General features: G+C 37.8%; 1 protein-coding gene across 4 annotated transcripts; it reads left to right on the top strand.

Moving 5' to 3' along the window:
• The first annotated feature begins 89 nt into the window (after window positions 1–89).
• On the top strand, window positions 90–24938 carry LOC134225648 (probable cysteine--tRNA ligase, mitochondrial). Of its 4 annotated transcripts, none has more exons than XM_062705902.1 (2): window positions 90–196; window positions 23242–24938. In XM_062705902.1, the coding sequence occupies exon 2, from the start codon at window positions 23245–23247 to the stop codon at window positions 24784–24786; it is 1542 nt and encodes a 513-aa protein (XP_062561886.1). In that variant the 5' UTR covers window positions 90–196; window positions 23242–23244; the 3' UTR covers window positions 24787–24938. The 4 variants fall into 4 exon arrangements, with proteins under 4 accessions (XP_062561886.1, XP_062561888.1, XP_062561887.1 ...); XM_062705904.1 differs by lacking the exon at window positions 90–196 and adding an exon at window positions 397–415; XM_062705903.1 differs by lacking the exon at window positions 90–196 and adding an exon at window positions 4638–4657.
• The last annotated feature ends 1402 nt before the right edge of the window (window positions 24939–26340 follow it).

Below are 26340 nucleotides of genomic sequence, written 5' to 3'. Positions count from 1 at the left end.
TGAAGTTCGTGCAGTGCAGATGCTCTCAGATTCGGTGTAGCTAAAATTGATGTTTTGCTGTTTAGTAATATTTTGAATTAAGTTTTTGATCAATTTTTATCTGTGTGCTGTAAATTGGGTCATATCTTATGAAATAGGTTATTTCAGTGAAATCTAATGAGAAATATTTTACTCGATTGGATAATCTAATTTTAGGGTAAGTGTGCCTACCAAGAGATTATTTTGATTTTGTTTGTTGAACATAGCGAATATAGGACATAAGTTTTCCATAAGTGTGTATAGTACACTAGCTGGCCAAAGCCTTATTAGTTTGTATTTAATACTTATGCTTCCCAATAAACCATTTCGCGACTATTAGCTCATAGTTCTGACTGCAGGAAGGTTGAGGAACGAATGCAATCGGAGGTTACGCCAGGTGTGTTGATGTCCAGAATTGTGTTAGACAGTATAGATAGTGTAATATAGATTAGATTCTACTATCTATTATTAGACAGTCAATGGTTGCTTGCAAAAGATCGCCCTTGATTTTGCTTCATTATGTTTTGCCTAGGGATCCTAAATTCAGAGATATGCGAAAGCGGCCATCTTGAGCCAATCGAGCATTGAGAACTGTCAAAATCTGAGCCAAATGAACATCGTTATTGTTGCAGATCGAAAGGTATTGCGATTTTGGTGAAATAAATTTTATGAAAAGTTTTACCGAATAAACAATTTGTTTTGCTTTCGTAAGTAAAAGAAGTCTAGTTGATGCCTTATATCGTGTTCATTCGTATTGCTCTTCAATTTTAGCAAAAATAAACTGCTAGAGGATAGACAAAATAATCACAAAGTGTCTTCAAATGTAAAGTCATGTGCAAGCCTAAACATTTTTCACTGCGGCAAGTGCTGGCAGCGTTTGTTTACGAAAGTAACAGCGTTGCTAAATCGTCTGGAAATGTATTCGCACATCTCTTAATATAGGATCCCTAGTTTTGCCTCAATAGACCGCATCGTGCTTTCATACTTTGCGATTCTTTTCTCTCTTTGCTGAGGAAAGCTTTTAATACTACATGAAGCTATTTTAATTTCAACAGTGCTTCTCAGCGCTGTGTGTACCTACTGATCCCGTTACAATCTTTGCTTGGACCCGTGCCTTCGTTTTACGTTGGACCCGTTTGCGGAAATAAAATTCCGACAAGCGGTGGTAATCCTGCAAGGACACCGTTCTGGAAAAAAAACCTCTTAGAATGTCACGTTTCCAGGCTCAGCATTAATAAAAACAAGAGGAAGGGTGAGTCTCTGAATTCTCCACTTCCTTCTAAGAAACAAGGTTTCAAGACCGTCCTGCCAAAGCGTGGAAAAAATAGAAGGAAGCTGTCTTGTGCCATCGAACTGAGCAATCAGTACGATTTGATTCATGACGAAATTGAGCAAATCGAATCTACCTCTAGCACAGGTGATTCGATCCATGCGAAAAAGCAAAGGATTCCGCCAATTGTGGTACCTACGCGTCGTTTCTGTCGAAAACAAAATGATTCTGGGGTGTGTGGAGTACGCAGGGTTTGCATAAATAACTCTCCAAACAACTAGATAGGCAAAAACCTCTATGAATCATTATAAGTCGTGAAAAAACAGTATTGGATAGGCAGTATTGGCAGTACTCTCCGAGAAGCCGTTTGTTCTCGCTCATTTTCCGTTGAGGACCATATTTTTTCGCCCAGCTATTTAAACAAATTGAAATGTAGGGGAAAATACCTATTCTTGGCAGTCTAAGACATTCGCCAAATTGAATGACAAAAATAATGAATAATTACACTAAAACACAGGTACAGTTTAACTGGTATACATTTGTATGCTCTTTCTTTGATGACTGGTGTTCACTAAATATAGCAGCTTTAACCACAAACTCAGTAAATTAAATATAAAGTAACAGGTCAACGTTTCTTCTATTGGCATAGCAATTTCTATTATCAGCAATGAGTTTGCTCCCTTTAGCAACTAGACATGGAAGTAGAAAACTGGTAATGTATTGGTGCAAAATGCTGGTTGTTTATATCCTCCAGTAGTAAAATTCATTCATATTAATCGGCCGCACGCTCATCTCGCTTCACTCAATTTTGGAACAAACTTTATTATTTATCAAAACTGGCTTAAAACAAAACATGAATTTTTAGCCTTGGCATCAATTTAATGTCATGTAGACAGATAGGCAAAAGCATTTAAACACATTGTAAAACAAATTTAACCCTTATGCGGCCAACAAAAAACAGACGTGAATGGCAGATAGGGTACTAGTGTATTCAGATATTGACATTTTCATAACTTTTACCATTTTCAACCTATTTGAAAAATGTTGGCCATTTTATATGCTTTTTGTCCGCTGCCAAGATTTACATATTTTGTCTTTTGTAATGCCTTAGAGTCGTACGTAAAAGTCTAGCAACCAGTTTCAAATATACAACTTGCTCTTTGCGGTCTTTTCATGATATGTTTGTTTCACACGGTTGAATAATAGATAATACCCTAAAAGTAGGCAATTATTTATGGTTGAAATGCGCTAAGACGATGCCCACCAGTGCGTAAATAAAGCCAAACTAGCAACCTCTATCATGACGCGAACGCGCACCGGTCGTTGGTAAACGGGTTTGGGAAATGTAAACGCAACCTTCGGTGAATAGCGAGTTGGCAAATTTGGCGACCCGCTCCAACCGTTGCCAAACCATCACACGGAAATATAAAGTAACCCATAAATAAAAAATCTGCCGTCTGCTGAAAAATTGTTCGGGTATTAATCATCAAAACCATTGTGATGGAGGTCAGTTTAGTTTGGATTTCAACTGATTGGCGGCGCTAGCGCATATGAAATAACCTGATAGGTTAGATATCTCGAAATCTGGAATTTTTAGAATATTGGCGTCTTCTACAAAGTTGTTCGGGTGGTCAAAACCATCATGATGAAAACAAGTTTAATTTGAAATACAACCGCTTGGCGGCGCTAGTGAATTGGAAATAACCTAAAAGGTTTTCGATAGTTGAAATCTTAAGAATATTGCCGTCTTCTACAAAATTGTTCGGATGATTAAAACCATCATGACGAAAGCAAGTTTAGTTAATAATACAACCGCTTGGCGGCGCTAGTGTATTGGAAATAACCTGATAGGTCAGGTATCTCAAAATATGTAATTTTTAGAATATTGCCGCCTTCTACAAAGTTGTTCGGGTGGTCAAAACCATTATGACCAACGCAGGTTTAGATTAAGATATAACCGCTTGGTGTATAAGAAATAACCTGCTAGGTTAGATATTTCGAAAACTGATTTTTTTTGAATATTGTCGTATTCCACAAAGTTGTTCGGATGGTGAAAACCGTCATGATGCTAGCAAGTTTAGTTTTAAACACAATCGCTTAGCGGCGCTAGTGTATAAAAAATAAACTGATAGGTCAAATATCTCAAAATCTGGAATTTTCAGAATATTGCCGTATTCTACAAAGTAACTTGCCATAAGACGAGTTCGTACAATTCCATTTAATTCCACCACTTGGTTGTACCTTTGACAGATACTACAGTAAGACCATCTTCAGTGTCTCGTACTTGACTCGATTCGACTCAACTCGAGCGCCAACGAGTATTGCGGTTTCAAACTAAACTTCTGGTTTTGACTCCTTTTAAATCTTACATAATAACCAACCTAACAGATAATTCGGATAACTTTGTAGAAGATGGCCACTTTCTAACTCTAACGGATTTAGAAATATTTAACCTAACATGTTATTTCTCATATACTAGCGCCGCTATGCGTATGAATTCCAAACTAAACTAGTCTCCATCATAAATGTTATGGTTACACGAACAACGTTGTAGAAGACAAAATCTTTCTAAGTCTTATAGATCTCGAGATATCCACCTCACTAAATTATTGCATATAAGCTAGCGCCACCTAGCAGATGTGTGTCTAGCTAATCTGATAATCACAAAATGTATTACGCACATATTTATATTACAAAAGTTGGAGCGCGTTTTGAAATATCTGAAAATAAATAATATTTTTTTCCTGATTTTATTTTTTTCCGTGTTTGCCTCAATAGCAACCGGATATTCACCACCGGTGCGAAGCATGATTGCACTTCAACAACCTTGATAGAAACAACCGGTGCGAGAACAAGTGCATAAATAAAATATGAACGCATTTCGTTCCTATTCTAGACACTCATTTGGATACACATTGGTGGGGATCGTCTAAGTAGGAACGGGAATGGTTATGATTTTTTTGATGAGCTTGGAAGGTATTGAAGTTGCAAAAGGAAAACGGTCCTGTCAGCCACATAAGGGTTAACATACTACGGTGTTACTATCACTTTTGATAGAATTCATGGTCTGCGTAAAAAATCTGAAGCAGTTGTATTTTACCATTTTTTTTTAAATCAATATCTTTTTAGCGTATCTTTTTAGCGTGTGTTTGATATGCTCACAGACACATTCTCTCGCTCTATTCCGAAGTGTGCTGCTGTCAAAGAAAACGAACAGTCCCAATTTTATTTAGTGAAACTTAAAGCAAATATTGTATAAATTTGCTCTTTGTGGTGATAATTAAGTGGTGATAAAGTGTAAAAAGTAGTTTACGTACTTAATTTGTCGTGTCATACGCAATAAAGAGGAGAAACAGGCGATCCAAAAAAGTAAGTAACAGTTTGCTTTTCGTGCGCTGCTTTCTTTGGCAATGCAATAATGGCAAGGATTTCGTAGGTGCAAATTTGTTTCGGTGATTAACATATCAAATCTTGCTACTTTTACACAAACAACTTATTCAAATGAAAGCTTAGACTTGAAATTGTGTGATTGAATCAAAATTATGTTCATAAATAGAGTATGTTTGCTGGAAAACGCAAATTTTGTTGAGGGTGCCAACAACTGTCGCACCCTGCCAATGCCGTATTCTACCCTAATTAAGATGCACTGAAAGAAGCGACATAGTAACGCATACTATATCAAGGGTGATGTCAAAAACATTTTACCACTTGATTTCTGCAGAACGCAAAATGCTTTTGAAACTACTGCAACAGCGGTTGATTTTACCATGCCGTTTCCAAAATTGGGAAGTAGTAGAATGAAATATGTTCACGTCATGGGCACACGAACAAAGTAAAATTTACCATGGGTTGTGGTTTCATATTACTATGAACGGTAGAAATAATTTCTGTGTAATCGTTTATTTGTGATTCCGATTTTTGCGTGATGTTTCAGCAGGAGAAATATAGGACAATCAATCTTTATTTAAACATATTTCTTATTGAGTAATAATAATAGACTCCATGCTAAGGATTAGTAACGCAAGAAAAAAATCGCGGAAATTCCTCGCCAAACATACATTGTCATGGGATATTTCCTCGGATATTTCTTCCCCGATGGTACAATAAAGAAACAATTGATGAAAATATGTTTCTGTTTGATGAGCAGGATGGTTATTCTCGGGTTATTCGGCTCTGAAATATGAATAAATGTGCGATACAGTTATATTGTGAAATAACCTGTTACTTGGAATACGTACCAACATTATTTATCTACGGCTTCTTCGGGTGAATCTTGCTTATTTTTTTCTGGGACAAAATCCGCAGGAACCTTTTAACAAGGGTCAATATGTTTGGGGCAAATGTATAGAAACCATGTTCATTATTTGGTTAATTGCTAGAGGAAGAGGAATTTACGGAACATACCAGTTTCTAGTTTAATGGAGATGCCGTAAAGTGGCAACTAAAAGCAACTAAAATCACAAATCGCAGTGAGGCTAGCGGGAACTGAATTGTATGTTTAGATTTACTACGGGTGTTCTAGTACCGGTGCAGTAACCTTCGCTGTGGTTGAGAATAAATAGAATTATAGTTGATTTTACTACTACATTGTGGCACATGGCCATAGTAAAATTAAACGCGAGTGAATAGTTACTGTTACTACATAGTTTTTTTCAGTGTGAAAAAGAAATCTCGCTCTGGTACTTCTCAGATGGGTATTTCTCAAGAATTTTATTTAGTTCACTTTAACAAAAGTGATTAGTTTGGTAAGTTTGGAAAAGGTCTGTATTATGTCCCATATCCGTGTTGTATGGGAACATTTCCGCAGGCTTGGGGGAAATTTCCAAAACCCCACTCAGTGCCGTAAGTGTCAAAAGTGGGTGTGTGGCCTCAAATTTGCCTAAATGACTGGAACGAAGTTATGACAGCGAGGTCTGACTAGGAGAGGCAAAGTCATGGCATGCTGCTCGTCGATTGACACGCTGATGTGTGAATATATTCGCTTTGACGAAGCCGCGCTGTTGCCATCTAGTGGTGACGGACGTGTGCATGAAATCACTGTTTTTTAACATCCAACAAGAATTCTGCACCCGACTTCATCGAACATCACAGCAGTAGCATAATTCACTCATTTCGATACAGAAAGGAGATTGATTTCCAAGCTGACGAGCTCGGCGGTCTAGTGGCTACTGCTTCTGCCTTATAAGCAGGAGGTCGTGGGTTCAATTCCAGGCTCGTCAATTTCGTGCTTTGTATTTCTATCTTAGTTATTTCTGTGTTTCAAGTACTACCAAAACGATTCCTACTATTTTAACCTTCCACACAATCCCAAAACCTCCCGTGGCACCTAATGAGAGGTCGTAGAGTTCTTTGCATCTTTTTTATGTAGGTGTCCATCTAATCATCCTTCTCCTTCCTTGGCATTCGCAAGGACGTGGCCAGGACAAATCTCGACTATTGGAGAGTCTAATCCATCTAAGAGATAGTGATTAGTCCCAAATCAATATATGTGGTAACGCATGAAAGTGATGCTACTCTCATACAATAGACTTGGATTGTAGGGTATCTGTTCCTATATTAATAACAATAAGGCAATGTGCATATGAAATGCATTGATTTCCCACCCAATAATCAAGAAACATGAGAATAATTATGCTCGGCTCATGTAATTTTTAATTGAAAACAATTTGATAACTTCAAAAATGAAATTATTATCACATTATAGAAGTATTTAGCTAAAAAAACATCATCACTGCCATGCACCTATTTCAATAACATTCAAAAACAGTTAATCCTATGCCTGTACCTACACGGAAGAAAAAAAGTACCCAAAATTGAGTATTTTTAAACTTACTTTTGAGTTATTTTTTCTCTTCTCTTTCATCCACTCTTTCTTTTGTTGTCAAAAACAAAAGAGCCAAACAATCCAACGACGCCAGTTCAATACGGGAAGCCAATTTTGAGTTTTATTACCTGAGGTCGAAATTGAGTGAATTAAACTTAAATTTGGGTCAATAAATTTTCCGTTGGGTACTTTTTTAACATGGGAGTAAAGGCAAACTACTTCGACCCTACTTACTCAATTTTGGCTTCCCGTACGGATGTTCGAGGTTGGGTGAATTAAACTCACTATTGGGTAGTTTATTTCTTCCGTGTATATCAATAATACTGTTTCCAACATAAAATACGCACACTATTACTTCTGTGTATACGTAACGATATGATTGCAGTGATGCCGAATTCTTCAATGTTTTGTATTTGAACACAATATAATTACAAAATTGCTGTTTTTGTTGCAGTTTTCCATCTTATCAGTTCAATTTTGTGTATGTCATAATTTATCTTTTCGATATAATTTTGTTGACAGATTTTTGTCCTGCAATTTAATTTTGGCGATTTTTGTGGATGAAAATTGACAGCCAACAAATGACATCAAATTGCTGAAATCGGTGCCACATCTGGAATGAATCATATCCGATACTGGAATAAGAAAAACTTTTCCTAATCGGAATCCACTCGAAGACCAGTGTTTGGTGACAGGATTTTCTTTTAATAGCCTTTTTTGGACTAGAAGCGGACCGTTCCCATAGATGTACCTATTTGAATTCAAGTTGGGGTGTTTGAACCATGCGGAATCTTCGGCTCAGATTTCCAATTGCCGTGCCAAGTAACAAAATCTAATTTTCGTGCCCTACCCGAATAGAAATTACAATAGGATTACATTAAAATATCATAAAAGTACAATACATTTTATTTATGAACATTCAATTCTATTGTTCTTCTATTGTACCAATTAAATTGCATTATTGTTGTTCCAATTAACGTACAATAAAATCTATTGACAGAAACATTTTGACAACAAAATTACAATAAATTCTATTGTAATTGAAAAAATTTGTTCGAGAAAAAAACGATTTTTTTATTGTTACGGTAACTAACAACCCCTATTTTCTATTGTAAAACTGCCATTTACAATAGGATTTATGGTGGAAAACAATATTCTTAATTGTTATTCTATTGTGAGCAACAATAGATATTATTGTAATAACAATTAAATTTATCGTATTGTTACAATAATTTCTATTGTAATTCTATTGGACTTTTTTATTCGGGTAGCTGTGTGTCCTTGGAGTTCATTGAGTATAATTTCATTTCTATTCATACTTTTCATTTGTAGTATTATTTTATTCCTATGTAAACGTTGCTTGAACTAAACTAAACTATTTTCTTATGTTTTTTTTTTTGCCAGAATACGTAGTTTTGGACTTAAAATATTTAAAATTCTCATTTTGCCCAAAAATGTCACATATGCAGTTTCATGATTTGATTATCGGCGTCAGTTCTGATTCACGCTTCGATTGTGTGCTGTTCAATAGATGGTCTTCCTTCCTCCCTTTCACACTCTATCGTTTCATACTTGTTCGCGCCCTAGCGAACGGTTTTCAATCTGTTGTTTTTCAATTATCTTTCAATTATCTACTCCCTCATACTTTGAGTAGAACTGACGATAAAGCCGATAATCAAATAATTCATTATAAATCACGGTCGAAAAATCTGTTTCAATTATGGATATGCAGTTTCTTAAACAAACGGTTCACATATAAGCAAATACTTTTCATATGTTGTCATTTCATATTATGTTTAGAGAAGAAATGTATTTTAAACGTAATGCACGTCACGCATTCTTCCACCTATTAGATCTCTGCAGAGTTATTGTCAATTTTTGTGGAATAACCAGTCCACCATAGAGGCCTGAATAAGAGAAATGCGGATAGGCATGTGCCGCCAATCGAACCGTCAAAAAACAGCAACCAATCGAGCGGGAGACCTGTCAAGCAGCCAAAATGTTGGCTCAAATACTGAAAACGACTAAATTTGTTTTTATGCCATTTTTAAATAAACAAATTTGAATGCATTTTACATTTGTTTGCAATAATATATGCAAGTCATTTATAGAAATTGCATTGTTTATTGGATTCGTTTGTCATGTGATGTGGACACATTAAATAGCGGATTGTGAGATTTTATCTACATAAACCATTTCTTCCTTTTCATGTGTTGCTCTTTGATGAAGAAAATTGAATGCAGTGTTGGCAGAGTCATATTTTCTATCCGCGTTTCTCTTATTCAGGCCTCTAGTCCACCACAGTCCAAAATATAGTTATTTTATACTTATCACGTTTATAAACCCTTTGATTACAACAATATAAAAAAATGTTTTTGAAAAAAAAGTTCGTTGTATGAGAAAGGAAAAAAGTCAGAATACATATTCATATTAATCAAAACAATTATGTTATTATGTATGATACTGCCTGATTTCTTCTTTTCAGAAATCAAGAAGTCTATTTCTCGATCTTTGAACCATATTCCCCGATCTAAACCAGAACATCTCTTGAAGAGCTATTGGTTTTCTATCTCTGAAGACATAAAGCTAAAACTAGCTGGCGTAGAAGAAAGGTACTTTCTCATCCAGGACATCGAACCGAAACTTGGTGAGAGAATTCCATTATATATATTTACCACATTATATTGAAACTATATGATTATATACCATAAAAAAACCATCAGGGCACCCGATTGAAGCGATTTGGATAGGAAGAGTGGAATCGCCAACTTCCTATTGTTAACATCTCGTGGATAAAGGGCGGGCTCTTCTCCCCATCTATTGGGTCAATCTGGGAATCGAGGGCTAGATTATATTATTGTATGTACGAACTTTCTTCTGGAAGGAGATTCTCTATACATCCCGTGGATTCGCATAAGTGTCTCTGCTTATGGAACCACCCCACCCATTTTTGGCCCTTCATACAGGAGTCTGATGAAATACAAACAGTAGTATAATCATGATCAAATCATTTATCAGATATGGCCAGTGCTATCGGCAGGTGCCTTGCTACAATAGATGGTAGTATCATCATCATCATCATCATCATAATTTATCTTTTCGATATAATTTATTTTACAAACATAAGAGTTGAATTTCACAGTGAAAGTTCATTCAAGCGCTTTGAAATAAAAATCTAGGTCGGCAACCCTTGAGAGTACTGCAAGCCATGTAAACAGTTTGGAATACGGACAAGGATAATTTAGACGTTGTTCGAAATAAACCTATATCAAACTATAGGAAATCGCGTTGGTTTTTAAAATATAATTATATTCATAGTGAAAATGTGATGTGCTTTATGTGCTGTGAAGTGAATTTTAAAGGGATAGAATTGTTTTAGCTTGAAATTGAGTGGAAAACAACGTCGTGAAAACAGATGAATCTGCTAGTAGCAATCGAGCAGTGCATCAGTTCAGAGGTAAGAAAATGAAAATAAAAGTGCTTTATAATTTTATCTTTTAATAATTTGATTCTTGTGTATTAAAACATTACTCAAACAAAATCTTGAATAATATTCTAAACATTCAAGAATGTGTTCCATCCATTATTGTGTACGTACAATGTGAGAAATTGTAAATACATTGATTTTTTATTTGGTTCATCGACGGTTGGGATTAATATACGGGCTGTTATTAATATGGGAACAGATACCCTACCACCTACGAGTTTGTGCGAAATGCTCAATACTAGTGTAATACTAGTGCTAGAAAGGATATTGTTTTCCAAGCTTGGTACAAACCACCCTACTGTCATCGCCTATCTCTCCAATTGAGATTGCTGACAGCTCACATCGGCTGGCCCAGCTGATTCCAAACTCGATGAAAATAATAACAAAAAGCCGTCAGAACAGTTGACCCAGATGGTGCAATTGTTCACGAACCTGCATTTCCCGTCACAGGGCTTCAAATTTATTAAATTTCACCAGGTGGGATGACTGAGTTGAAGTTTGTTTGTTGTTGTTTTCATCGAGTTCTGCGGAAGAACCCCAATGATAATAAAATGGTTACCTGTTTTTTCGTAATTTTCACACCGGGCTTAGCAACCTCTATGGGAAAAAATGGTGGCTAATAGGGATCCTATATTAAGAGATGTGCGAATACATTTCCAGACGATTTAGCAACGCTGTTACTTTCGTAAACAAACGCTGCCAGCACTTGCCGCAGTGAAAAATGTTTAGGCTTGCACATGACTTTACATTTGAAGACACTTTGTGATTATTTTGTCTATCCTCTAGCAGTTTATTTTCGCTAAAATTAAAGAGCAATACGAATGAACACGATATAAGGCATCAACTAGACTTCTTTTACTTACGAAAGCAAAACAAATTGTTTATTCGGTAAAACTTTTCATAAAATTTATTTCACCAAAATCGCAATACCTTTCGATCTGCAACAATAACGATGTTCATTTGGCTCAGATTTTGACAGTTCTCAATGCTCGATTGGCTCAAGATGGCCGCTTTCGCATATCTCTGAATTTAGGATCCCTAGTGGCTAACATCTCTGGGGTTAGCGCGCGGTGGGCCCCACTGACAATTCAAAATTAGTAAACAAAAACATCATTTCAGGACTAATTTTCTGTGATGGAGTAATTGTTGTTAAGTGATTTGAATAAATTTATTACTATTATCGTTATGTACCACGTATTCCGTGCCGTGAAAAATGTATTCGATTTTCAATTTAATTGTAATAAGACACTCGTTCAACACAACACGGTTAGTACGGTGCAAAACATATTTGAATATTTGGTAACAATATTGTATCAGAAAATAACGCCCACAGCAAAATAATAACGTGAATTTTATGCTGGAGCCAGAAGCATAGCTGTGTGTCATCCGGCTGGTACAAACGGTACATAGAGCACGTTGCTAACACGGTACTGACACTTGTATACCTCCACCACACGGGGATGACAAGCTACGCCATCTTTGTCACATCTTTTCTGAATCACCAATACGAGTGCACTGCGAATGCAACATAAACAATTGCGAGGGTGAAAATGATATAAAACGAACAAAGGCATAGACAGTACCTTGTGCAACTAGCATTGAGCTAATAAGTTGAACATTCTTAAGTTTTAAGCATGGAATCTAGTGTAAAATTGTTTTAATTGATAATTCGTTAATATTTTCTCTATTTTCTCATGATTGTATCATGTTGCATTATTGAGTGGTATGGGCGTTTTGCATCATATTCTCCTGTAAAAACGTAAACATTCAAAATCCACGCACATACTATTGCAAAATAAATCAGTATTGGGGTAATTTGACACTGGGGGATAAATTTATCCCCCAAAAAAGAACGAACAGGCAAATCTGTCAAAATCCATAGTAAAAAAAATTGGATGTCGCTCCTCTGCTCCACCACTACTCGTTCCGTAGCCAACATTGAAAATTCTGCACTGACAGCCATAAGGAGAATCATGAGAAAGAAAAAGATAGGTGCGTTCCAGACTGATAGACGACAAGCAGAAGAAACGAGACTGCATCTATACTACGAAAACACAACCAAAACATCAGACCCCCGGTTGCTAAGAGTAACCGTCGTAGGTTTACCGTTGTCGTGGGAACATAACAGTTCACCTGAGCCAACACCTTCCTTTGCATTTTTTCCATCCGCCAAACTAATGGATATCACTGCGCTTTCAATCATATTTTTGAAAAATTCTTGTTTGCCGCACATGTTGGGAGCGACCACGCCCGAAGTCCACGATCCGCTCACCATAATCTGCATATACCCGCCATCAGAGCAAATGTTACGGACGATTATTCAATACAAGCCGCGTTTTTCCGCTTCCGTATCCTTTACACACAGCCTGTATTCCTTTTGCCTGTGACAATTTTTCTTGCAAAAATGGCACACTATATGCTTCTTTTTCTTCGCAAAACTTGCCTTCAGTGCTGAACCCGATAGACCATTGCTTCATTTCCCAACATCGTCTGGAAGCTTTATTTTCACCAGTTGCAATTTCTGCTCGTCATCAGAACAGTTCTCCAATGCCGTTGTCAGCGTATCAAATGAATCGGGGAGGCTCTATACTATCGACAGACATATGATTTCTGTACAGTGATTCACGTACCATGTTGTACGCGTACAGCAGCAGGATGACACACATATTTTTTACCATTCGCTGTGTTACTATTGTATTATCAGCGTTACATACAGATTTTTCTTACAGAATAATAAAAATTTATTTTCCATTTTTACATGATCTGTAAATATAATAATAAAATGTAAATACATACTTCGTTAAAATCCGGCCTTTTACTGATTATTTTAAACATTTTTATTGTTGTTCAAAACACACTTGGCGAATATTCGATTGATGTAAAGAAACACTACTATCTGTAAAATTGCTAAAAAGTTAATTTGTCGTTATAAAAATTATTTTACCAATATGTCAGCTTTTTTTTTCAGTTAAATGGATGGACAAAAATCGCAAAACCCCTATTTACGCCCAAAAAAACCCCTATAAAAAACGGTTCCCGCTCTAATCGTGGAAATTCTTCGATATGCAAAATTTTCTTAACTAGTCTACCAGGCATTGTCCGTTGTCTTACAAAATATGTAAGTATTTATTAATTATTATTATATTCTTTATTATCGTGATTTCGAAAAAAAAATTAAGTGTGCAATCTGAACAATCACTGTGAACTTTTCATTCTTCGGATTTTAAAGGCGTTTCCCTGGCTTTGTAGATCTTTGCTGATTTAAGGATACTCCAAAAGGATTTCTCACATTTTCTGATATCCCATTTTCTTAGATTCTAGAGCTTCGATTGGATCATTGCCATGACCTTAACTTTACAGAATATCTTCAGACACGTTTAACTCCGTAAATCAAACAAGTTCTTAATATTGCCACATTCTTTAAATCCCCACGGGTAATCAAATACTTCAAATTTCTTAGATTCCTGCGTTATTCAGAGTTTGACAAATTATTTCAATTTTCGTTGATTTTTCAGTACATATACGGAAATGGCGAAATGGCCTAGATTCTCAAAAATATTTAAACCTCCATTCTCCAAGTTCAGTAGACCCTCTAGAGTGTCCCAGATTTCTTTTTTCGGATCTGGATGAATTTTTTTAATCCAATTTCTTACCAATGCCATAGCTTATCCAGAATTTACAGATTCATCATGTGGTAATGCGGGACATTTTCCGGGCAATTCGGATTAGTGATTGGAAATGTAAAAAAAAAGTCATATGATTGCTATTACTAATTTGCTAATAACTTTTTTCAAAAACCGTCTAAGACGAATTAAGTACTGTCCATTTAATTCCACCAGTTAATTTTCGTTATCTTTGCAGATACGTATTTCGACCACAACTGTGTGGTCGTCTTCAGTGTCTTGTACTTGACTCGACTTGAAGAAAACAATCGCAACTTACACTATTTATACTACGCTAGATACCTAATCTAATCTTATTTGCCTACTTTATTTACCTATACAGTAAATTACTTTATTGTTTAGGTAGAAACTTGAAGAGCCAAGAGCTGCCATTTCCCTGATCCTTATTTAACAGCGCTGTTTGTACCTGTCGGTGGATTTCCAAACTCTCAGCTACATCGAGTTTCCATGGGGAAGAGACAATTCTTAAGATTTTAATATTTGATGCCGTAATTGGGTGATTTTCCTTATACACATGCTCTGCTACCTTAGATCTAAATTCGTAATGTAATCCCTTATCGTTTTCTCTTTTCGCCTTACTCACTTCCGCCATATGTTCCTTGAACCTTATATCTAATGATCTTTTGTTTGGCCTACATAGATTTTTTCACATTGGGAACAACTTATCTTATAAACGCCTGCCTTATTCAACATTTCTACTTTATCCTTCGTTGAACCCAATAGAGACTTGAGTTGGTTGCTTCTACTGGAGAATACTAGATCGATGCCGAATTTCCTTAGTCGAGGGCGTAGCTGGTTGGTGATGTGTTTATCATATGGGACCGAAACTCTTTTCAGCGGCTCCTCTATCGGTGTCAGCGTTGTATGTCCATTTCGTCGTAGGGTCCTTTCCTTCTTGTTGATGATCGCTCGTATAGTCCTCTCCTGGTATCCGTTGATCTTCGCTGTTTCCAAGATGTATTGTAGTTCCTTCGTTTTTCCTTCTTCGCTCAGGGGTATCGTCTGCATCCTGTGGATCATGTGATAAAATGCTGCCATTTTATGTTGGTACGAATGGTTCGATGTATATGGGATGACTCTCATGGTGTTCGTGGGCTTCCTGTAGATTTCGAGGCTCAATGTTGTATTTGCTTCCCTGATGACTAGTAGATCCAAGAAAGGTAGTTTACCTTCGTTTTCCTCTTCGAAGGTAAATTTGATGTCCTTATGCACGTTGTTTATCGCTTCCAAAATCCTGGGTAGATCCTTTCGGTTGATGATGCTGAAAATGTCGTCGACGTATCTCCACCACTTCTGGGGTAGTATTCCTTGTTCTTGTAGGTTGTTCTCCAGATTCGCCATGAACAGTTCGCACAAAAACGGTGATAGCGGATTTCCCATCGGTGCTCCTTTCGTCTGTTTGTAGTAGTTGCCACGAAATGTGAAGTAGTTCTCCGTCATGCATAGCCTTGCCAGATTTAGGTACATCTTCACCTTTCCTCGCCATGTTGTTTCCGTCCTTTGTGTTAGCAGCCAATCCTCTAGAAGATTCAGAGCATCTTTCACTGGAACGCTAGGGAACAATGCCGCTACGTCGAATGATACCATTATGTCCTCTTCTTCGATGTGTCCTGATTCCAACAGCTTAGGTACCTAGCGTAGTATAAATAGTGTAAGTTGCGATTGTTTTCTTCAAGTCGAGTCAAGTACAAGACACTGAAGACGACCACACAGTTGTGGTCGAAATACGTATCTGCAAAGATAACGAAAATTAACTGGTGGAATTAAATGGACAGTACTTAATTTGTCTTAGACGGTTTAATACATTCCACTAAACGAGCTTAATATATTTTTCTTTTTTCAAAAGTTATTTACATTTTGGATTTTTTGATTGACATGTAATGCTTAAAGGATCCTACAACTTTGTCAAACAGATCATTGTTCTAAATATAAAGTGCAAGACATGATATCGAAATTAAAAAACGTCACGAAATGTCATGACATTAATGTCATTTGATACTAATTCGGCTCTAACGCCGTTAATTTCAGATTTAGAGCAATGACCAATTAGAAAAGTTTTAGGATCTTTTAAGGGCTACATTTTTATATAAAACATACAATTGTAAATAACTTGTGAAAAAAGTTATTAACATATCAGTCCCATGACATTTCCCGTCACTGATTCGGATCAAGCAGGCTGAATCCAGGACAGTTCTGCATAATCCGAGAAGTCTGGACACTTTATGTTAAAACTAGTAAAAGGATTGATGGAGATATCTGTGCTGTTAAGTATTACTTACATAAATCAATTTTCTAATTCTTTTTGATCGATAATCAAATATAAAACACTTAAGAAGTGTTCTTGTAGGCGATGAAATATTCATTTAATTGTTAGGAAATAATTAGTTCAAATATAAATAGAAAATATGTTGATGTTTCCTTTTTATAAGAAATATTTACAAGAAACTAAGAAAAAAGATCAGCGTTCCACACTCGTCTGAAAATCAGAATTTGAAAAAGCTGATAACGAGAAAAGAAAATCATTTAAGGTAATGTGACCAGATATATTTTGTGCCAGCGCGGGACAATTTTTTTTAAATCCTTGTTCTTATTCAAAAAGTCAAAACTTTAAAATTTGATAAGCCCCTCTGGGACTCACTTGGCACTGGATCAATCACACAATCCCACCTCTGTTGTGAATGATTCTGTTCAACTTTTTACAACGGTGCGAGTTCCTGATGGCTAAACTTATTTGTATTGATTACATGATTCATTTAACTAACATTCAAAGTGATCGTATTATTCGTTTTGCAATTATGCAATTAGGCAGAGCGCTCAAATTTGCTCATAATGCCTACACAAAAAACCCAACTTAATTCACCGAGTGGTGATACTGCCTTTCTCGCATTTAGCCAAGACACCAACCTTATATGGCGTTGATATGGTTCGATGTACCATTTTCTTTATAACTTTCAAACGCAAAGGTCGATCGCTTTAAAATTCAATAGTAATCAACAAGGCTTCGCCCCCTGTCGAATGAAAATTGTTGCGAGAAAACCGGCTAAGAATTACTATATGGAAAGTTGTCTAATGTTTTTCTTAGCTTTTGTGCAGACACATACACACGGACAGACAGACACTATTGAATTTGATAACGATCGACCGTTGTGTTTAAAAGTTATGAAGAAAATAGTACATCGTACCACATACGCCCCATATAAGGTTGGTGTCTTGACTAAATGCTAGAAAGGCAGCATCACTACTCGATGAATTAAAATGGTTTTTGCCTTTCTCGTACAACAAAGTTGTACCGAAAGGCTATCATTTCACTCCGAAAACGAACTTTTATAGAAGCCTCAGAGACCCAAAGTGTTATATACCAATCGAATCAGCTTGACGAGCTGAGCAAATGTTTGTCTGTCCGTGTGTATGTGTGTGTGTGTGTGTGTGTGTGTGTGTGTGTGTGTGTGTGTGTGTGTGTGTGTGTGTGTGTGTGTGTGTGTGTGTGTGTGTGTGTGTGTGTGTGTGTGTGTATGTGTGTGTGTATGTGTGTGCACAAAAGCTACGAAAAACATTAGACAACTTTTCATATAGTAATTCTTAACCGATTTTCTCGCAACAAGTTCCAATCGACAGGGGACAAAGCCTTGTTGATCACTATTGAATTTTATAACGATCGACCGTTGTGTTTAAAAGTTATGAAGAAAATGGTACATTTAACCATATTAGCACCATATAAGGTTGGTGTCTTGGCTAAATGCGAGAAAGGCAATATCATTACTCGGTGAATTGAGTTTTTTTTATTATTATTTCTAGTTGTTTACTTCTACTGTAGTGTTGATTTTCGAGATTTTTCGGCTATGCAGCCTGATTTATTAGAACATATTTTTAAATTTTGTCCAGCGTTTCGTCATCGGGTTCGATGTTTTCTTCCAGAAGAAAAAAATGATCGCTTTTTGTTAAGTATGATAGGCGTTCCGTTACACAGAGCAAAAACATTTTTTCCCTGAAGAAGACATCGAACCTGATACCGAAACGTTGGACAAAATTGAAAATTTTTCCAATAAATCAGACTGTATAGCAGAAAAATCTCGAAAATTTATTATTTCTGTGAATTTTGAAATGTTTCCAGTTCTTCACTTCAAAAGTATTGTTATTGTTGCAGATTGAGTAAAATATTCCTCAATAGCACGTTCAAACCTTCCCTTTTTTTTATTACAGCTTTTTTAGTAGGTATCCAAATAAACATCTTTCCTCGTTCTCGTGTCCATGAGGATTTGCCTAGGATCCCTAGAATACACCAAAGCAGGCTTGTCAAAATTCCTCAAACTCGCTAGAGTTTAGGATGAAATGAAATTGGAAATCAACAAACACGTGTTTTAAGTGTCGAGTGCTTGTGCTGCCGCTCGGCGGTGCACTACCACAGTTATAATTTTGTGGGAGACGGAAAGATACAAATGACGTTGATGACAATATGAGAAACCCTTGGAGAAACCTCTTTTCTGCGTCCAAATTATATTTCTTACATCTTAAATACAATTATCATCAGTAACAAACAGAGTAAGGAAGAGCTAAACAAATTTGTTTAAACCACATGCGAGTGTGGCCGTGGCGTTGGGTGAAAGACTACTCATCAAGCCTCTGGAGCGATGCTTTGTATGTGACGAAAATCGAAGATCAAAAACCATTAATAAATATAATAAATTTTCAAAATCTTATAAGTTCTTGGAGAACGTTTACTAAATTACTGCTATTTTTAACATATTTCTTTATTTAGCGGGACATTATCTTGAAATAAGTGAAACGCGGGACATTTCGAGGGACTCTTTTCAGCGCGGGACAAATGGCGAAAATGCGGGACGTCTGGTCGCCTTAATTTAAGGTCATCAATTATAACCAGGACAAACAGTTACAATATTTTTATAAATATATGCCTACTGAACGAATCATTTAGTAAATTTAGTGAAATGATGTGGTATATAAATTTCTAAAATAAGTAGTTTGAATTAAAATGGAATATAAAAATATATCGCCGACGAACACGTTAATTGGTCGCTTTCATATATTCCAACAAGAAAAGAGACATTTTTCTTATTATGTTTTAACGTCAATGATGGGCAGTGACCGCAACCAGATGGCGCCATTGTTTGCGTTACTAGCATTGTTTGCATTCAAATTTGCTTTGCACTGTACCTGTAACGTTGTATACAACGGGTGCAGTGCAGGGTACGTATCAGCGTAGAATCATCATTGCTTGGGTAATACCACCGTGATTCTGGGTGACAGATATATGATTCTATGTTGTACAGTGATTTTCGCATCATATATCTGTCACAAGTATTAGTGTGGTGACGCTTGGATTCCATCTTCGCTTTGGGCTCTTCCGAATAAACCATCCGCAACAAATATGTAACACTGAATGTCGGAAAACCTCCACGTTGTACTTTGTGCCAACTTCCATGGTTGCTATGATTGCATTTGAAATATTGAAATTCAAATATGCTATAATAGCTATAATTTATTTGGTTGGTTTGTGTACTAGATAATATTATGGAATGCTGGATGGCATCTAATTTCGACAAGAAAAATAATATGGTTTCATTTACACTGCTAATAATATTTTACATAATGAGTAAAACTCAAATTTTGATATTATTTACTTGCTTATTTGTTTTCCTTTGTATATCAATCATATATCCCACACTTAGTACTAGCGCAACCTTTAACCACAGACAAACAGACGTAACACTAATTAAATTCCCATCGTCCATCAACTCAACGGTCGTTTTAAAGTCAACTGCTTGCGAGTTTCACTCACAGAGGCGCGCGCATCATTTTCCTTTATATTTGACATCTCACACTAGCGCCTTCTGTTGACGATGTTGTACTAAATAACATTTCGTGCAACGTGCACGCGAGATGGTGATAAAGTAATTGGGTGATGGATTTTTCAAAAAGTTGTTCTAGCTGTTACGTCTGTTTGTCTGTGCTTTAACGGCTCACCAAGGTCCAGTCCAGCACACGACAGCTTTGGGTCTGGGTCTGCAACCTTCGATCAAAGGGAAGTTTTCTCGTGGTGTTTCTTGAGATTCTCCCAAGCCTCCTTAGCCGTCTTCGTATCTCGTAGCAGGGTATGTTGCTGATCCTCAACTAGCAGTGCTATAGTCACTCTCGCTTTGTAGTCTCCACCCTTTCATGCGTCCGTCAACGGCTCCGGAGCGGAATTCCACAAGTCTTCCACTTCCACAAGTCCTCTCGAGTCAGTAGCATTTCCGACTTGAACTTCCATACGGAGTAGTTGGAATAATTCAGTTTCACGATCGAAATCTTGCTTGCTTCCATGACTCTTCCTGAACTTTCCAAACCGACGACAGAGAAAATTTCTGTATTACGCAAGGCCTACTGTAACTGGGGCCCATAACCTATTGGCACGGTATACAGAAAACAAGGTAGGCTCGTTAGAAAAATGACACTTCGAATGTGACGCATATTTTATCGCCACATGTTGGAGTACAAAAGTAAGCATGCTGCGACCGTAGAGCATCGTGGTCCAGCTTGTGCGAAGATAGCAGTGACGTCACATGTTCACATTCAAACTGAATGTTTACATACGTGATGAGCCTGCCTTGTTTTTTGTATGCCTTGACCTATTGGAATACTGCCGTAATTTAGCAAAGTAACGTATACGCCATTTTCCAAAAATGGTGTTAACGAGCAGTATTCATCGTACTCTTTAACAGAAAAATCGAAAACATGTATGTTGTAAAATGGCGCATACGTCACTTCTTCGGATTACGGCAGAACAGGAAGACAAACACAGTTCGACTGAACTGATTGGCGGTTTAAAGACTAATTTATTCGTTCTCTTCATTACATATAGATTCTGTTTGCTACGATTCGCAACTCTAACATCATTTCATTTATTTAGTCTACATCTAAACAGATAGCACTGAATCAACAATTTGACGCCACAATACACGGTTCGATGCCGCATCTCTCCATCCACGCTCGCTAAGTCGTTTTGCACCTGGTCTGCCCATCTCGCTCGCTGCGCTCCACGCCTTCTCGTACTTGCCGGATCGGAAGCGAACACCACCTTTGCAGGGTTGCTGTCCAGCATTCTTGCAACATGTCCTGCCCATCGTACCCTTCCGGCTTTAGCTACCTTCTGGATACTGGGTTCGCCGTAGAGCTGGGCGAGCTCGTGGTTCATTCTTCGCCGCCTTACATCGTCTTCTTGCACACCGTCAAAGATGGTCCTAAGCACCCGTCTCTCGAATACTCCGAGTGCTTGCAAGTACTCCTCGAGCATTGTCCATGTTTCATGTCCGTAGAGGACAACCGGTCTTATCAGCGTCTTGTACATGACACATTTGGTGCGGTGGCGAATCTTTTTTGACCGCAGTTTCTTGTGGAGCCCGTAGTAGGCCCGACTTCCACAGATGATGCTCCTTCGTATTTCACGACTAACATTGTTATCAGCCGTTGGCAAGGATCCGAGGTAGACGAATTCCTCGACCACCTCGAAGGTATCCCCGTCTATCGTAACACTGCTTCCCAGGCGGACCCTGTCGCGCTCGGTTCCGCCCACAAGCATGTACTTTGTCTTTGACGCATTCAGAATTGAAGAATTGAAGAGGATGGAGAAGTACTGGAAATTAGGACGCTCTTAGATACACAAAATACTGGGTGTACACAAATATCTGAGTGTACTTGCCGGTTATGGGATTTTGGAAGACCCCATCTTCCAAATCAGACGTAGGACCGGAACGGTTGCTGGTCGCTGTCATCTCAACTGCGTTGAAAGGAATAGGGGCTTCCTCGTAGACGCTTGATGATTACGTTTGTAAGTACTTTGTGATGCTTGTAGGCAAGAAAACTTTAGGACGGAGACAGAGCTGATGACTAATCACATTTACAAAAATTGGTGTGTGGAAGACTCCGTCTACCAACTCACACGCAGGGCCGAAACGGCTGCTGGCAGAGATGGGTCGATTGCGTTGAATAGAGTAGGGGCATCACAGACAGCTGGTGCGCAATGAGCGTCCCGGATGAGAATTGGATGAATAGATAGCAGAGACTTAATGTTAAGTTAGATAGATGGTTATTGATTCTTGTAGGTGCAGCGTTCCTGTGTGTTCGCTGAAACTTGGATAAACTTCCGGATCCATGCTCTCAGAGATGACGTTGGCTTGGTACGAGTCGAAAGATTGGAATAATTCTAGGAGATCAACCAGCAGAGTTGATCGACCATGCTGAAATTTTAATAGGCATCATGCGATGGATTTTGTCAATAAAAATGTATTTAGCTTGAATAGTATGTTGAGAGACCCCTAATCCGATTCTAAACTCAGGGCCAGGACGATAAGGATGAACGCTTGCTGCAGTAGGCACAACTGAGTAAGAGGAACTCTTAAAATGCTTTTATCGTTGTCTCCTGGTGAAAAAGTTTTTCTCGAAACAGAAGACCTATAGACTATGAATTAGTATTAGGCGCGACTTCTCGGAACTTGGAGTCAATCCCAACTTTGAACGAAGTGAAGCTCGTACTTTTGATGTCAATTCCTTTCTTCACTAGTGAGACCACGTTGACCGAGCCTTCACACTGTATACTGTTCTTTACCTATGACTGGTTGATGAATCTTGCGTTGCCAAATACCAGGCAGGTTTTCGTGGGGGTCGAACAAAAAACGAAAAGCTGCGGAAGATAATGTCTGAACATGGTTTTGCGGCGAAATTGATTGGCTGATACGTGCAACGCTTGCTGGCTCGAAATCAAGTATTCGGGTGGCAAATAGATCAACCTCGTTCGTGACCTTAAATTGATTGAAGCAGGGTGAAGTACTTTCGAATTTATTGTTTTGAATTTATTGCAATCGAATTTGTATACCTTGGAACGCTTGTGGCATGTGCCAATCATCTTCAATTTAAATAGCTAGTTCGCGAAAAGTGTGTAATAACAAATTTCTTTTCATTCCAGATAATGATCCACCACCTTCGCCTCATAAGATCGCTCTGCACCAAAGTACCTCCCCCGGACCCGGGCATCCGAATCTACTCCGGCCGAAACCGAGAAAAAGTTCCTCTACAATTGCCATCTTCAGCAGGAATCACATCTTTCTACACATGCGGTCCGACTGTGTACGATTCGGCTCACATCGGACATGCCAGCTGTTACGTCCGACTGGACATTCTCCAGCGCATTCTTGGAGATTATTTCGGCCTTAAACTAGTAACCGCGATGAACATAACGGACATTGATGACAAAATTATACGACGGGCCGCCGAACTGGGCAAACCGTGGACCGACATCGCACGCCATTACGAACAAGAATTCTGGAGCGATCTACAGCTTTTGAACGTTCGTCCTCCGGACATCAAACTGCGGGTCACGGATCACGTACCTTCCATAGTTGCATTTATCGAACAACTTATCGCCAAACACTACGCGTACAAATCTTCAGACGGTTCAGTCTACTTCGAAACTGCCAAATACCCTCAATATGGGAAACTTCAGAACATTCCTACAGAACAGGTGTCCACAACGGAGGCGAAAAAGAGTGCGGCCGACTTCGCTCTCTGGAAAGCCGTCAAACCGGGTGAACCCTCGTGGCCGTCTCCTTTCGGACCCGGTCGACCCGGATGGCATATCGAGTGTTCGACATTGGCCTCGCAGATCTTCGGCCGCCAGTTGGACTTCCACGCAGGGGGGCTGGATTTAAGATTTCCCCACCATGAAAACGAGGAAGCGCAAAGCTGCTGCTACCACGGAGTGAATGATTGGGTCCACTATTGGATCCATACCGGCCAGCTGCATCTGGAAGGTCAGACGCACAAGATGTCCAAATCGTTGAAGAATACTGTGAGCATTGGGGAGTTGATGACCAAGTATTCGGCGGACGAGTTCCGAATGCTGTGTCTACTGTCACACTACCGGAGTGTGATTGAATTTGGAGATGAGTCCATGATGGTGGCGACGAGCGTACTGAAAAAGTTCCGTTCGTTTTTCGGTGATTGCAGAGCGTATGTAGATGGGGTGAAGCCAGCGACAGATGTCGATTCGGGTGCACTTGAAGCGAAAATGATCGAGGTTGAAGGGAAAATCGATGGTTTTCTGCGGAACGATTTCAACACCGCCAACGTGGTAACAAATTTGAGCGATCTGGCAACGGCGGTGAACAAATCTATCAACCAAAGAAGCGATGGAAATTCGGATGTCAAAGCTTCGGGAAGCGGAACGGTGCAAGCCGTGACGAACTACGTACGTGGGAAATTAACGCTTCTCGGTTTGAGAGAGTTCGATGAAGATAGAAAAGTGGGCTCCGATGATGGCAGCGGTGATTCGATCGAACATGTAGTGGAAAGTATGGTGCAGATTAGGAGCGCAATAAGAGTGCAAGCTATGGAGAATAAGGATCGAAGACTTTTTACGATATGTGATCAGATTCGCGACCGTTTGAAGGACATCAATGTGGAAGTTAAAGATCACGGGAAATCTACGTCTTGGGGTTATATTAAACGGTGAAGTAGCAAAATATTTAAGGAGTAATACTAATTTCAAACTGCTGAATCTCTTTCCTTCCTGCTTAGTTGATGATGACGCTCCCATTTGAAATTGAATTCAAGAAAAGATTAACTGGTAGCATGATGGGTATTAAAAATAATTCCGCAGCCTAACATTATAGTCTTCCAATTAATGATATGAGTGTATTACTTCTACGTGAAGTTAAACGATTTACAATGATATGGAAATGCTAATATCATCTTCCAAACTTAGACCTACATGTTCATGATAGTATCCGTTAGGATACGGCAGGCATGAAGAATGTTTTTAAAGAAGTCGATTTGAAAGCGAGCGGAGGGCAATATTTGTGAACTTATTGAACAAGATGTAGATGTATAAAGTTCTAGGAAATAATATCATTCATAAATAACGGATTTCATCAACTCAATAACAACAGATTAATCACAGATTTCAGAATTGCACATCACACAAACATCAATATTTTTGAGCAACTTACAAACAACGACAAAAACAAAACTTCATTCTCCTTTTTTGACGTTACATAATTCATACAGACACATTTACAATTACAATTTTACGGTTTCCAAGTTTCGTTAACTTTAGTCACAAATTCGCGACAATTTATACCTTTAGGCCAAGTTGAATGATTTAGTGCCAATGCTTTTTGTTCCATAGTCAAAACAACCTTGAACGATATATAATCCATTTCATTTAAATTCTTCCATTTCGGCACAAGCTTAACCACATTATAAAAAGTCGTCATTGAAGTGCCAAGGCAACGGGATACCATTAGCCGTACATCGTTTTCAGTAGCGCAAATATCGATTTTAGATAAATACAGCGAGAACGTTTCACTTTCCTTCTCGGCACATTGTGATGAGCAAGCTGAGCGATTCCAAGCAACAGCATCAAAATTTAAGAAAATTTTTAATTCATGATTTTCTATTGAGTTGAAACTTTGCACAGTTTTTCAATTTCATCTAAATCGTCATTTTTCGATATCAAATCTTCATATTGAGTCACGACTAACTTTTCAAAAGGGTGTATGTGAAAATGGTTCAAAAATATTTAAAAAGCTGCACAGCAAAAACGGAATGTTCGATTGTTATGATTTTTTCAGCAAAGTTAGACAACTAAATGGTGATTCTTAAGAAAATGTGCACAGTAAAAAAAATTTTTTTGCCTTTAAAAATATCATTTTGTCACAAAAACTCAAATATCTCAAAACCCTATCTTTTTCGAACGTAATTTTTTAGGGAAAACGGTCCATTATATTAGCTATCTACCATAAAATTTGGTGATGGTAAACTAATAAACAAAAAGTTATGACATTTCAAACATTTCACAATTTTCACATATAGTAAACAAAAAAATTTCCGTGTATTTTTTTTCAAGAATCGCAGTTTGATGCTGATTTTATTGTTAAGGGCCTTGCGTGAGTTAAACAAGTTGTTTGTATGATATTCCATATTTATGTATTCATCGATATTATGTATATTATATGTATAAATATTATATGTATAAATAAATAAAATGAATTAATATTATCCTAAG

The sequence above is a fragment of the Armigeres subalbatus genome, chromosome 3 (genome assembly GCF_024139115.2).
Source record: "Armigeres subalbatus isolate Guangzhou_Male chromosome 3, GZ_Asu_2, whole genome shotgun sequence".
In the NCBI taxonomy this organism is placed as follows: domain Eukaryota; kingdom Metazoa; phylum Arthropoda; class Insecta; order Diptera; family Culicidae; genus Armigeres; species Armigeres subalbatus.
Note: the sequence above shows the minus strand (reverse complement) of the source record. Positions and strands in the feature narration are given on the sequence as shown.

Bases quoted from the DNA above. Each gene is read 5' to 3' on its own strand.
- LOC134225648 (XM_062705901.1), top strand. From the start codon at position 10,528: ATGAATCTGCTAGTAGCAATCGAGCAGTGCATCAGTTCAGAG. The intron at 10,570-23,241 runs GTAAGAAAATGA...TTTTCATTCCAG, and splicing joins AGCAGTGCATCAGTTCAGAG to ATAATGATCCACCACCTTCG.